This window comes from Pundamilia nyererei, unplaced genomic scaffold, assembly GCF_000239375.1.
Source record: "Pundamilia nyererei isolate P.nyererei 1_Seehausen unplaced genomic scaffold, PunNye1.0 scaffold00002, whole genome shotgun sequence".
Taxonomy (NCBI): Eukaryota; Metazoa; Chordata; class Actinopteri; order Cichliformes; family Cichlidae; genus Pundamilia; species Pundamilia nyererei.
This window is the reverse complement of record NW_005187403.1, coordinates 7369986-7384197: the sequence shown is the minus strand read 5'-3', so window position 1 is coordinate 7384197 and position 14212 is coordinate 7369986. Positions and strand designations below refer to the sequence as shown.

The 14212-nt window shown below is 38.6% G+C and overlaps 1 protein-coding gene across 1 annotated transcript in view; it reads right to left on the bottom strand.

The window, feature by feature from the left end:
- Nucleotides 1-2376: 2376 nt before the first annotated feature.
- Nucleotides 2377-14212, bottom strand: part of hcn1 (hyperpolarization activated cyclic nucleotide-gated potassium channel 1) — a 67850-nt gene continuing 56014 nt past the window's right edge. The window contains exons 7-8 of the mRNA XM_005720352.1: nucleotides 12093-12257; nucleotides 2377-3747 (exon numbers count right to left, since the gene is read on the bottom strand). Of these exons, the coding sequence (XP_005720409.1) occupies nucleotides 2663-3747; nucleotides 12093-12257 (1250 nt within the window). The 3' untranslated portion in view covers nucleotides 2377-2662. The remainder of the gene's footprint in view (nucleotides 3748-12092; nucleotides 12258-14212) is intronic.

Sequence of the window (14212 nt, the reverse complement as noted above, 5' to 3'; positions counted from 1 at the left end):
AGTGGTTAGCTACAAAGAAAGGTATAAAGGTGCTCAAATTTGTACAATGTCTCACTGGTGTCACTGCAAGTCTAAAGATTGCACTTCTTCTTTATTTATTTTTTTAAACTGTACATAAACCTCACTGAATATCTATATAGCTTGACTTAGAATGTTAGAAACACCTGCCTCTAAAAGTTCGTACCGGAAGTAAAGATACCAATTGGATAAACGGAGACATTTGGCCATCTTCATTGCTTACTCCTTTCTCGTCTAAAAACACTGAGACATAGAACACATAGAGTATAGTAAGGATGATTGCGTAGTAGTGTGCAGAAGTGCCCCGGACCACACCCCACCCCGTCCCACCCACCCCAATATGCACCAAGCTCACACTCATAACAAAGGATGGAACATGGCTATAGTTTAGGCACAAATACTTTAGAATGTCCATGTGAAAAGTCAATGCTTCTGTTCACACACAGATAACATCTAGGCAGACAGACAATGAACAAAAACATAATCTAACATTACATTTAACGTCAACATTTTTGAGATAGTATCTTTTTAAGTATTTGTGACAGCGCATGCTTTCGTGATGGGGTTGACTGTATTGGTACACTATCGGCACAACCTGTAGTGAAGAGCCATCTTTTAACATGGTTGCTGTGAGGGCTTAGTCACTTTAACCTGATGGGACACGGGTGCCATGGTGACTCTGACTCTGAGTAGAAATTCTGCACGGCTGAGACGTTTGATCAAGAAGACCGCATAAGCACGGCCGTCTTCTATAAGCAGGAAAACGACTGGTCGTCCTGAGATTTCGTGTGGATTTAAATATTCAAAATATTCCCTTTGACAGATATTAAAATATTGCTTGCTCGACCTTGCGTCCATGCCTCAAAGTCCTGGTCAGTTTAGAGTAGCTAAGCCCACATAATGGATTTACATGAGACAGAAACCTTAATGCAAACCAGCATTTCGTTTTTTCTGTCACTAACAGCGGTTTATAAACAGCTCTCAGTGTAAATGTCCTCCTGCACAACTGAGTGACTGAATACTTGATGTCTTGAAACTAAAACATAGGTACTAGAAATGTTGTGCTTCAACTGATATGACAGCAGTACAGTACAAATGTACACCAGGAGCTGGTTAGCTCAAAATCTAAATTGTGGTTTATATATAAAAGAAAAGGAAATATAATGGGTAAAAAAGGAAAAAGAAAGTCTAATTTTCACACCTAAGCCATACATGTTCATACCAGCTGTGTGGTAAATGATCCCTGGCAGTACTTTGGAGTTACGTTATAGAAAAGAAGCATTTGCTTTTAATAGGATGACACTGAAACGAAGTTGTGTATTGTAGGTAAATACTGTATACTGTATGTCCACTCGATGTTAAATCAGAAACTACGCTAGGACTAAGGGTAGTATACAGAGAGACAGAAAGAGAGAAGATACGATTTATAAATGTCCTTCAATCAAGTAGTGCTAGCTATTGCATTAAGGTTTGTTTATCTCTCATAAATGATATCCAGGTTCCTGATAGAAGTAAGACATTGTTATGATAGAGAATGCACCACACAGTATCTGTAAATACTAGATCTACAAAACTATTTACAGGACACATATAGTTAATTTTTATGTCACAGTCTATTGCATAATGGTGATAATCTTTAGTTTATAAATACTATAAATATACACAGAAGTTTTAAGCAACATTAAGTAACATCTCAGCCATCAGAAATCAGAAATAGAAAACAATAACATCCATCCATATCTGTGCACACACTTCATTTTCCTCCAAAATAAACAAAGAAAGCAGCATTTCTAATATCTATTCCCTTTGGACCCATAACACTGCCATGGTTTGTGTGTGTGTGCGCCTCTGTGGGGATGTAGTGGTTTATCAGACTGTATTTTTCATCGCAGACAGCAACGGGATAGTTACAGTATTGTTATTTTGTTCTTAGGTGAGTTTCCAGGAAAATGGTTTGAGACCGATTGTGTGCTTGTTAAGATTATTGGTCGGCATTATTTGCATTTATTCTTCCACAGTGGTGCTAAAGCTGCTTAATAGGAGAAGATAAGTTTGCTCTTCTTTTAGTAGAAAATGAAAAAGTCATTGTGAGAGTCCACAATGCAAACAAGTTTTTAAAAAAAATCAAGAGCAAAAACAAACAAAAAAATTCAATGAAAAATAAAAAAAACGTAATTTATATCTATATATATCTATATATATATAGATATAGATATATAATTTTTTACATTTCTCAGAAAGGAAGACTCATGTTTATACTACAGATTGAAATTGCCATTGCCAATGTTGTTGGTGTTTTTTTTGACATGGTCCCATGCACACAAACACACACATCCCCGTGCACACACGTGCACACACGCTTTCACATCTATATATACATATCTATATATGTATATATAGATATGATCAAAGAAAGGACGTGTATCTGTATAATATACATTCTTAAGTTTAGGGAGACAAAATTGTCTAAAATATAATACATGGGTTATATATACAGCATTTCTATGAGGTTACTTTAGAAGAAAATTGGAGAGAAAGAAAACAATGCCAAAGTTCCTCATTTTGACCTCTTTTGTTCTAGCTCCATTAAAAATGATTTGAAACATATTTCTGTTTAAAAAAAGAGAGGGAGGGTAAAATGGGATCATAAATTTGATGCAAAACGCATTTTGTCTTGCTCAGTTTCTGTACTGCTGAGCACTGAATCTCTTCTAGATCCGGGAGAATCCCTGTGCTGGGTTGAGGATGAGGACGCTGCTGCCACTGCTGCTGCAGCTGCCGCTGCTGCAGCTGAGCGCACGGGAGGCAAGGCTCCTGACGACATCTGGCGGAATAAATTGACCCGCTGGGGCACAGTGGTGCGGATGCCACTCTGTAGATTCATTCCCTGGATCACCGCTGCTGTGGGTGGCACGATGGAGGCCAGGGAGTCTCCTGAGGTGGGATGCACTCTGGGCCCCAGAGATGTGTCATGTGGTAGTGATGGTTGGGAGGCTGATAAGTGTCGGATGTCTCGACTCAAGCTTCCTGATTGTAGAGCCTGCGTGCTCTTGTGGATGTCCCCCCGCTGAGGTGAAGGGACCTGCTGCTGCTGAGGTGACGCCTGCTGCTGCTGTTGTTGTTGCTGCGCTGCAGAGGATGTGGCTGCAGTTGGCACAGCAGGCTGCTGAGCAAGCTGTTGCGTAGACAGAGATGGCTGGGGAATGGGTTGCTGGATAAGGGACAGCTGGGAGGCTGTGGGGGAGCCATACTGGAAGCTCCGGTTAGCCAAAGGGGTCTGCACAGGCGGGCTACACATGGCAGCTGTGAAGGAGCAGGGAGACATGATTGTGCCTTGCTGTAGTGGGGTCTGTGACGAATTTAGGGTGCCACTTTGAGTTTGGTAAAGCCCCTGTGCTGCAGCAGCAGCAACGGCAGCGGCTGGCATCATGCGGGCAGCGGAGGCATTAGCAATAGCTGAAGCGCTGTAGGTCAGGGGTACAGAGGACTGCTGCAGCTGAGTGGTGCCAAAAGCAGTGGAGAAGGGCGGCTGGGCTGGTGAGTTAATAATGGAATTTCCTGACATTGGTGTTGAGTTCATCCCGGTTACCGATTGCTTGCGGTCCACCATCATTACCATCTCCCTGTCCTGACGGATAATCTGCTTCAGCAGCTCGTTCTCCTGTGTGTTGAAAACCCCGGCGTTCAGATCCTTCTGGAACTTCTGCAGCAGCAACGAGTTCTTCTTCCCTGTTGGGGTGCAGTCAGGACACGTGAATACACACAGCCACGGTAAACTTTGGATAAACTATACTGCACCACAGGAATAAACAGGATACGGGTCAGTAAAGACGTAGCTTGTGGGTTTTAATCACACATTAGTTTCTTCCTTTGATCAAGGCCAATTCTTTAACAGAGGCATTTCACTGTATTCATTCCACATTCATTCATAAATGGGCTACTTTTAACCACACAAACTGCATCTTTACACATTCACTAAAGGCTGTTACAGTGAATAAACCTTTGAAAGACATTAAATGGAAATGACTGTGGGAAATATACAGTTTGAAGGGGTGAAGGACACGTAAGGAGACAAAGATTACTGAAAGTGTGACTTGATAGCACAGACTATGAAGTGGACAGTGAAACACAGAAGAATACTGATGAGTTGTACCCACACATGACATGACTGATTTTAGATATTTTAGAAGAAAAGGGTCTAAGGCTTAATTTAAAGCCACGGTCTAGCTACATGGTCACATTGACATCAAAGCCATAACACATCACAAGGGCATTCTGCGTAACATCTATAGTGTGGAAACAAAGTCAAATAAGAAGAGAATATATCTTATTTTATACATTATGTATCATATACATAATGTATAAAATCTAACTAAATATTAATCATCTAACCACACAATGAATGGGATTCTCTTCAAGTTATATTTTATATTGACTAGTGCAAAGCAGTTTGTCTGCATATTTAAACAAAACACAGTATTCCTTTAATACTGTAAACAAACTGCTTTTAAAAAGTACTCCAGTCATATGCACTATAAAGGGCATTTTGAGCCCACAGGAAAGTCTTTCCTAGCATGTCACAGGTCTTGAACCGTAATAATAAAAGGCTTGGCAGATGGCTTTTTAAACACCAGCCACTTTTGTGGCTTTGGGAGTTTGAGTAAAAAGAAGAAGCTGTTGTAAATGGGCATATAAAGACATCTTCAAACGAGCCTGTCTTAGAAGGAATTGCCAAATCTAAAGACCTAATAAACATATTTACTTTGAGTGATAGTGTCCAAACGTCTTCATGGGAAGTGTTTCCTGTCATTACTACTGACCGTGTATTGACAAGCAGCAACGCATTGCCGGTAAAGAAGACAAAGTGGACTTTTAGTGTGCTCAGGGCTTTAGCCACAGTCAATCAATCATTCAGCCCTGTCCTTGACTGGCAGAAGATTTTTCCACTGAGTTCACCATTTGGCAGCATATGCTGGATGGCTTTCACCTCTCAAGGCTGCTGGTAAGTCATGCATTCAACTATAAGACAGGACTTTTGCTGCTGTAGCAGCTGAAAATAGATTGCTGTAATATTTTAATGCATTTTTCTCAGGATAAAGCCCTCAGTTTGATGTTTTTCTCCTCGACTGCAGCAATCTCTACAGGGTCGGGTAGCTAAAACAAGCACCACACACTAATTAAAAGACTATCGTTAACTTACACGTCTGTTTTCATTGCATATTTAAAGGTGACAGGATTAAACTCTGTAGATTGGAAGGACAACACATGTTCATTGTTTGGTGTGCTTGTCGCTCTGACAGAAACATCTGAACACACCAACAAGTTAGAGACAGGGGCAATAACTGGGTTTCAGGGAAACAGGGATTCTTCTGTATACCTCTGAAAAGAAAAGTATCTCATTATCTGTGTTTTGTGCACAGTTAAATAGAGTTAAAGTCAGGCAAACTTAGTTTACTGTACAGTATGTTTACTGCATATTAATACTATACAAGCTAAAAGCATTTACTTTCATTTAATTATATCTGTCCTACAGACAGTTTCAAAAAATGCCAATATAGCATTTTGAGCTACACATATGCAGCAGCATTTAGGTTATTTTGTTAGAAACAAATGATTTCCGTTCATTACGTGGGGAGCTGTTATTTTCCATGGTGCATCATGGCTACAGCACGTGAAATTCCCATACATTCATGTATTTGCTTTACAGTTGATCCTATTGAATAATACAATTTGTAGGTATGCAGAATGATGAAAATTTTAACAATAAACATTTGTTGTGAGCTAACTTGGTTCAGCTGCCCAGACCAGGCTGAATCTACATTGCATCAATAGTTCGTTCAGCTTATATATTATTTACACTCTTTATTTTTACCTAAATAACTTTATTTACTTCATGTTGCACATTTACAGAATTACTGTCTCGCTTTGATCACAGAATTAAACTTACCCCAAAAAACAAATACATTGAGAGGATTGAGAGGCAGACATATTGTATAAGCTCGGCAAAACCTGACATATTGTGTATATTTTCCACTAATACTTTCCGGGCTAATGAATACAACTTGGTAGGAATCCATTTCTCCCTTTCTGTTTCAGCAAGGCACTTTGGGCATATTACTACTAGAACAGTAGCCCATTTCTAAACTTGAATAGAAAGGCTTTGGAAACAATATGCTTTAAAAAAATAAAAAGTAAAAGTAAAAACCACTCAGCTTTGACAAAATTAAAATAAATAATAGTAAAAATATCAGATAAGTCCCAAGTTCCCACTATTTACATTCAATACACTCAACATAAAACAGCTTGATAGCCAACAAACATCAACCAATAAAAAACAAAACACAGAACACAATATAATGTTTACAGACATCATATATAATAGACAATGAAGACTGTATTAAAAAAATGCATATCTTTGAAAGATAACTCCAGATGCATTCATGTTTTTACAGATAGATATCTATGTGTGAAAAAATTACTGTGTTGAGTCAATCTACAGGGAACTCATTCACTTGATGTACTTCCTGTAATGCTATTACACTGAAACCAAGAGGGCACACATGAGATAGTCCTCAATGAACAGCTAAACAGTTAGCTTCAGCTAACAGTTACAAAAATGACTTACATATGCTAGAAAAGCCTTTATTTTAGTTTTGGAAATATGGAGTTTATTATATGTCACAATTGAAATAAGAAAAAATACAGATTTTACTGTACCAGTTCACTTTTTTGTTTCTTTACTAATTATAATTTGTTTTGTTATATCTATAAGAAACCAAATTTTGCCTATAAAATGTTAAATAATAAAATGTGCATACTACAAACTATATATTCTAGCAGACTTTGGTGGTCAGCAGGAGCTCAAATATCAAATGACAAAAGCTAAGAAAGGGTCTACAGCTAACATTCTATGAATTTTATGTTAGTGGGATTTGGCCTTTTACTGCGACTGAAAACTAGTATAAAATTTATTGTCTTATACCCGGTCTTTTAGCCTGACGTCATTAGCCGTTTGCAGGTCCAAACTCCGCTTTAGGTCCCAAAGTCAAAGGAACACCGTGGCATCACTGAGAGTTAAAAACTGTCTAAATTCTTTTATCTGAAATAAAATGATCAGTGTGGCTGCTCTACCAGGTGTAACAATTAAGTTTAACATCCAGACATCCATGAAAACAGAATTTATGACATTTAATGGAGTTAGAAGTTAGCGGGAAGTTAGCTCGCTAGTTTCCACGTAAACATAATATACTATGTTTTGACTGAGGGATTTCTGAAAAATTCAAATGTACAGCTCTGCTATCACTTCCGAAATAAATGAAGACATGAAACTAAATATTACTGATGTTTGTGGGGTTACTGAAGTTGGGCTAGCTGGTATATAATGATGTGCTATGTGATGGCTAGCTGCACAGCTGTGGTTAGCATAATATAAACATATTAGCACAATGAAGCTGGAGAATGGAGAACAACTGAGATAACTGACCCACAATACAAGGTTAGTCATTAATTTACTGCTGCATGGGCAGGTTTTAAAAAGTGAGCTTTAAAATGAACAGTGGTAATAAAAACCAAGAGGCCGGCAGTGATCACTGCCATTTTTAGGGGCTTGTTCAGATTAAAGAGAACAAGATACAAAGCATCAAAACATGTTAAAAACACAACAGCCTTAATAAACGCAGAGTAGTCTGGACCCGGAAACAGGGTTCACACGTCATCACTTAAAGACCGGATAGACATTTCAAGTGTTTACAAAAGTTGATGACATGTTTTGTGGGCGGAGCCCGAGTGGTGGCAAGAAGTGGCAGCTGTTGTTAGCATTGTCACTAGTTAAGCTAATTTTTTACGCTAGGATATAAATCTTTCTCCAGTTATTTTAATCATTTGCCAAGCCAGAGGCAGGGGAATGCAGAATTCCTGCAGAAAATGTGGACCAACAAATCCAATACCAACATACAGACAGAAACTGCAGTTGCAAGATTAGTATTCATTATTTTTCGGTACAAGTGCAAGGCTCATTGTAAATTTTGGTTGTTGTTACTAGCTACCACCCGGATGTATTTAAAAATGTCATGCATAACTTTAAGGTTATACACAAATGGATTGCATTACTATATTATATTACATACTTATATTTACAGGCCTGAATCTTGGTCAAAGAAGTCTGTAAAGTGGCTTAATGCATTTAAAACAGGACCATTGTGGACTATTTCGCAGCTGCCCTCTGTGAAAAAGAAACGTCTTTGATTTAAGAAAGTAACATGTTTTAAAGTTTAAGCCAAAAGATAACACTGACTTTCTTATGATCAGTGTCAGTTTTGAAAATTATTAAAAACCCACATACTTCAAGCCAGACAATCAGAAACAAATCTTTTCTGTCGATGATATATGAATAAATAATGAAATGGAATCTCGGCATGTAACAAAGATTGTATGCGCCATTGCATTAGTAAAGGTTTTACTAATCGGCAGACATGATTTCATTTGTGAATACACTTTGAACGAAGCATTCAAAGATTTATTAAAAATGTCTGAGCTGAGTTAATAATCCAGTTGATTATTCTGCGAAAAATCTGTTGCAAATCAAAGATGACATGTAACGCTGAATATGATATCTTTTGTTTCCTTGATTGTCTTATTTACTGACATTGACATGATGCGTTTCATCAAAAGGTTTTCAGCTTTAGTGTGGGTGAATTGAGTTATGTGTCACTGATGCTGGAGTTAAACAGTCAATGTGACTTTGAGTAAAAGTTCTTGGAGGATGAATTTGAGACTGGATCCATTTAGCAAGCTTTAATAGGTCAGTTTGCTCCTGTTCGAATACTGGAATTGGAATAAAGTGTTTACCTGTTGCCTACTCGTCGGCCAGGACACTCTTGAAAACGAGATGAGCTCGTCTCAAGACGGACTCCTGGTCAAATAATTTTTAGATAGATAAAAGATAATGTCAAATGTACAACACGTTATTGGTTTCAAAGCATGGTTACTTCTTTTTCTTTCCTTTTTAGAGCAAGACAGGCATGTAACCAAATGCAGTTCAGATATAGAAACGATACAACCAGCACAGATCATGACAAAGTGTCTTCCCTCGTATGAGACAAAACCCCCTTCATGGCTAGTCTGAAAGGATGGATCGAATCTATATCACTCTGAGAGGTGTCAGTCAGAGTGGTTAACTTTGAGTTTCCAACATTTAGTTATTGGTAGTTATTATAAAAAGGGCAAATGTAAATTAGGCCTTATTGAGGTCAAAGGGCACTCAGTATGTCGTGAAAGCCTCAGCAATGCAAAATTAACACATTTTATCAAAGAAGACTGTAAGACTTTTGAAAAAATATGGTAGTCAAAATAACACAACTTTGTCTCCTGCAAATTATGCTCATATACAACTGAATCACAATTGGTTATTAGTGCTTTATTGCAGGGAGCAGGGTAATGTAAAGTCTTTCTGTTGAGGGCTGACTGGATAGAAATACAGCCCCTTGTCTGATGTAAAATCCATAAACATAACATTACCTAAAATGCTCAAGATAACACACAACCCCCTAACTAACATCATACCTCAAAGGCTGCTCAGCAACCATCCTCACATTTCAGTCTCTGTTCTGTTCTCCACTGTTGCTTTTATTTACAGAGCTAACATTCTTGTCGTATTAATTTTTTTCATAAAGCAGCTTGTGTTTATGTACACTGGGTAATTTCTCTTTTTCTTAATCAAACTGAATACCTAGAATCGCGTAATTCTATTGGTATTGGTGCCAGCTACTAAATTTCTGGTACTGTGATATCCATAGTATGGGGGTGCAGTGCTTTCAAGTTCACAGTCACATCTACGTCTTGCTTGTGATCTCTAAGTTTAACTAACTACAAATGGAAAAAAACAAAATGCTAAACTCAAAACTTCAAAACGATAGTCGATCTTCTTTTTGACACACGTGTGTTGTGTGTTTTGTCAGGAATTTTAGAATAATCCAGTCATCAGTCAACATTACCCCCTCTGCCCACCCACCAGCTTATAGTTGAATATGAACATAATTCTGAGGAGCACGTGCCATGACGATGAGATACATCACTTGTTGGAGTTTGATTGATTTCAACACTACGGGATTCCAATTTTGAGTCAACATTTGGGTTACAAAGCAATTTGCAATTATTAATGTGCCTGTCTCAGGCAAAACTAAACCACAGATAGAAAGACATGACAAGGAAAAAACAGCAATATCTGACAGAAATGTAGTTACTGCAAAACTAACATGAGACAACACAGGAAAACTGTGAAGTTGCAAATTCAAGAATTTTTATTTAGTTACTTTTTCCCCCTGTTTTTAGGTGAAACTGTTTCCACGTTAAACAAATCACTAACAACATTACGGCCTCTTTTAGTAATCGATCCACAGACATAAAAAAATTGGACAAGACAAGAAGGTGGCTTTATTAGTAGAGCCAGTAGAGATACAGAGTGAGAGGATTTGGCTTTTTTTTTTCTTTTTTTTTTTGCATATGTGCTACAATAAAAGCAAGGAAGCAGTGTTGCTTCAAAAAGGTAAAACATTTAACAGTCTTCGTATGGGGAACATCGCCCAGGTTTTTTTTGACAAATAGGCTGCACCTGATTAATTAACTTAATAAACCACCTTCTTTTCAGAGCAGTCATTTAGACACACCATAGTATTCAAATACAGGTGTTTCTAGTGACATTAATTAGGGTTCTGTGGTATTTATGTGCAAGCCTTAATTATAGTGATGAGAAACACCTGTGTTTACCTACTGCGTAACGTCAAAATGGCTGCGTTGAAAAAAGGTGTATGGTGCCCTGATTAAATCTGTGGGCAAACCTAGCACATGCTGGAAAAGCTCTAAATGCATTGTGTTTTTAAAGAAAATAGAATTGTACTCTTCAGAGATATTACTGTCGAGATATCATGTCGTTTCTAGCTTGATAATCCTAGAGCATTATACAAGGAGTAAGAACATTCCTGCTAGGCTTTAGAGACTTTACAGTGCAGTAAAATTCAAATTCTTCTACCTAGATAGACATTGGATAACAAGATCACTACATTAATTCAGATATTCTTAGAGTAACTAATGAGATTACCCAGCCCAGCGGTTGGATCAGACTACATAGATACCACATCATATAAAATGTATAGTAAAATAATCTGCAGTATATTCGTTAAATATCTTTCCTGCTCCACTGTGACACAAGTGGAAAGTAATGTAACAGTGTGCCTAACTTATACATGAAGCATGCTGAGTTATTACTTTCAAGTCATTCATAATGGAATCTTATAGAAAATGTTAGAGCAGACGTAAGAACTTAACGAAGTTGGAGAATGTGCGACATTAGGATCAGTGCAACCAATTACTGCCCTGTTTGCGTTACATACATGTGCCCCTTTTTTTAACAAGACTCTGTGTCTGAATTGTGATCACTTATTGAACTATCATCTGTCATGATTGAATTTCTCTTGAAACATTTCTCTACTAGACAGTAAAAATAATGTGATGACTGAATTAAGCTACACAAGGTCCTCGACTGGACCCGGTGAATGTGGGGGCTCTCTTGTTACCTGACCCAGCTCTTTGTTTCTTTTTATGGGGATTTTGAGAACTCTAACATGGGGCGGGGTGCTGCTCATACCCAGGAGTGCAGATGAGTGGAAAGAGGGCCAGACACACATGCATGTGAGGTTAGCTTCGATCCACTCGCTGACATCCAGTGGGGGGGTCAACACCAAACCAACGAGGGGGCGACCTGACTCCCTCCCGGACAGCGACATGCACTGCCTTCCAGTTAATCCAACCACAAAACGCTACTTTGTTTCTTTAGAAGGATTAATGCTGGTAACATCAAAATTTTCTTTAATATGTAATATTTTTTTTAAGGTAAAGAAAGAGACACGAGAAAAAAAGAAATCAATAGAGAGCATACAGGTCATGCAGCACAAGATGGCAGACACAATGCTTTTATGAGGAAAGAAGGCAAACAAATACTGATAAAGACAAGACAACAAGGCACTATGACAGGCAAGAGATCCAAACAATCAGAGAGAAATGAGGCTCGTAGGTCTTACCAATGCGGTCCAATCGGTCAATGGCGACCGTTTCAAAAGCGCGTCGCATCATTGGGTACTCTTCTAGCACCTCATTGAAATGGTCAACAGAGAGGGAGAAGAGTCGACAATAGGTGTCTGCACGCACACTCGCCGTTCGTCTGCCCTTGGTGAGCAGACAGATCTCTATAGGGCAGGTAAAGGAAAACAAAGAGGACACATGATGAAACTGTAACAGGAGTGAAATGTACAGGAAGGAATCATCCTAGTAATTACAGTACATACAGTATTCTCATATAAATGAGCCTTGAGTACAAAAGGTACAGGAGAAGAAGCTAATGTGAATGCAAATAGAATGTGAAGCCCATCAGCAGTGCTGTCACTTGCATTACGCTAAGATAATTCATCATGCTGCGGAGATATAATAGTGCAATAATATGATGCAGTACCAAGCTTTATTAAGAAAAAACAGGGCGGGCTCAATGCACCGCATTAAGAGGACGAGACCGAAATATTTCTTACTGACATGACAAGATGTGACTAGAACAGAAGAATTCATCAGCATTGGATCATAATTAACTTTGCAGTCTTCTTCACATTAGATAACACAGCATGCTTGTCTTTATGTGTGAAATTACACACAAGAGTACCATATACACTAAAATTACTCAGATCATCATTATTAATAGTAATTACATTTTATTATTAGCAGTAGTATACTGTAGCTATAGCATTTTTCTTGTTTTGTGTTCTTGTCATCAGTGTGGAAAGAGTACTTATACACCCATATTTTATTTACAGTTAACACGGACAACAAATGCACTACATTTTTAGTCTTTTGTGAAAAAATATGAGCTCATTTCATCTCGGGAGAAGAAACAGATCCAGACACACTGCTGTCTTTCCTGGGCCAAAACTGAGGCGAAGTGTAAAACTGTTCTGTGATCAGATGAAGTGAAATTTGAAATACTTTTTTTGAAAAGATGGATGCCACATCCTCTGAACTTAAGAGGAGAGGGAGCTTGTTATTAGCACACATCTTTGTTGATACAGAGGTCCATTAGTGCCTATGAATTTGGGTATATGGACATCTGAGAAGGCACTGTGAATGCTCAAAGGTGCAGCTGAGGTCAGAGTGTACAGGTTCGTATCATGGGCATGAATGTCGTGCTGGGGCTTCTATTTATTTCTTTTTCCCAGGTAGCTTGATTGTACTGCATACGTCTTTAATGCTTTGAAATACAAGAACAGATTTTCTCTAATTATTAGTGGGTCAAAAGTACACAGTACAGGGTATTTGGTTAAATTTCCATTTGGAAGTAGGAAGTCAACCCGATGCTTTTGGTACCCACCAGGAAGCTTACAGTGCTTAACAGTGTATATGACTGTAAAATCTGACATATACAGTGTCTGAGCTCATCCAGAAGTTGAATGTGAACAATCCTTCCCTTAATTTTCTTTCCCTGAATCTTTAACACCGCTGAACCCACACCCACATTTGTCCAGTCCACTGCACGACTTCCATCTTCATTAAATCGTTAAATGTTAACTTGTTATGGTGTGATCTTTCTGGGCTCTGCCAGGAGCTGTCATGAAAATAGAGCACAGAGAGTGCAAGATGTGTGAGCAACACTCTCAAGCTGTGCGTGCGAATAAGGTGTTAGTGCTGTTTTAATGGAAAAAGATTCACTTTCACTGGTACATCCACTAATGCAAGCAGACGCACACAGAGAGAAAAACCTGCGTCATGTTCAAGGGGATAAACAAACACAAGTAGAGTGAAGTACAAAGAGTGGTTGGTTTATCTTTAAGAAAACGCTCTGGTATACCAGTAAACTGGAGACATCTAGAGGCTAATGTGCTAGCTTGACACGTAGCAGCCAGTGACTCAGTTAAAAACAAAGGTGAGTTAATCAGCTGAGTGGGTGAACTGAAAATAACTTATACTCTCCAAAGTTTGACCTGCTATGGCACTGAATGAGAACGATATCATAGAGTCTTCACTAAATTCAAAAGCTTGTAAAAATGTTGGGACATCTCAGGCCCTCCAAGGTTTGGAGGCCTATCTCCCCCCACCACTTCCCCTGCCAGTGGCAGACGCCCTCAGACATCGGTGCGTTGGTGGTTCTTTGTGTCCGGGG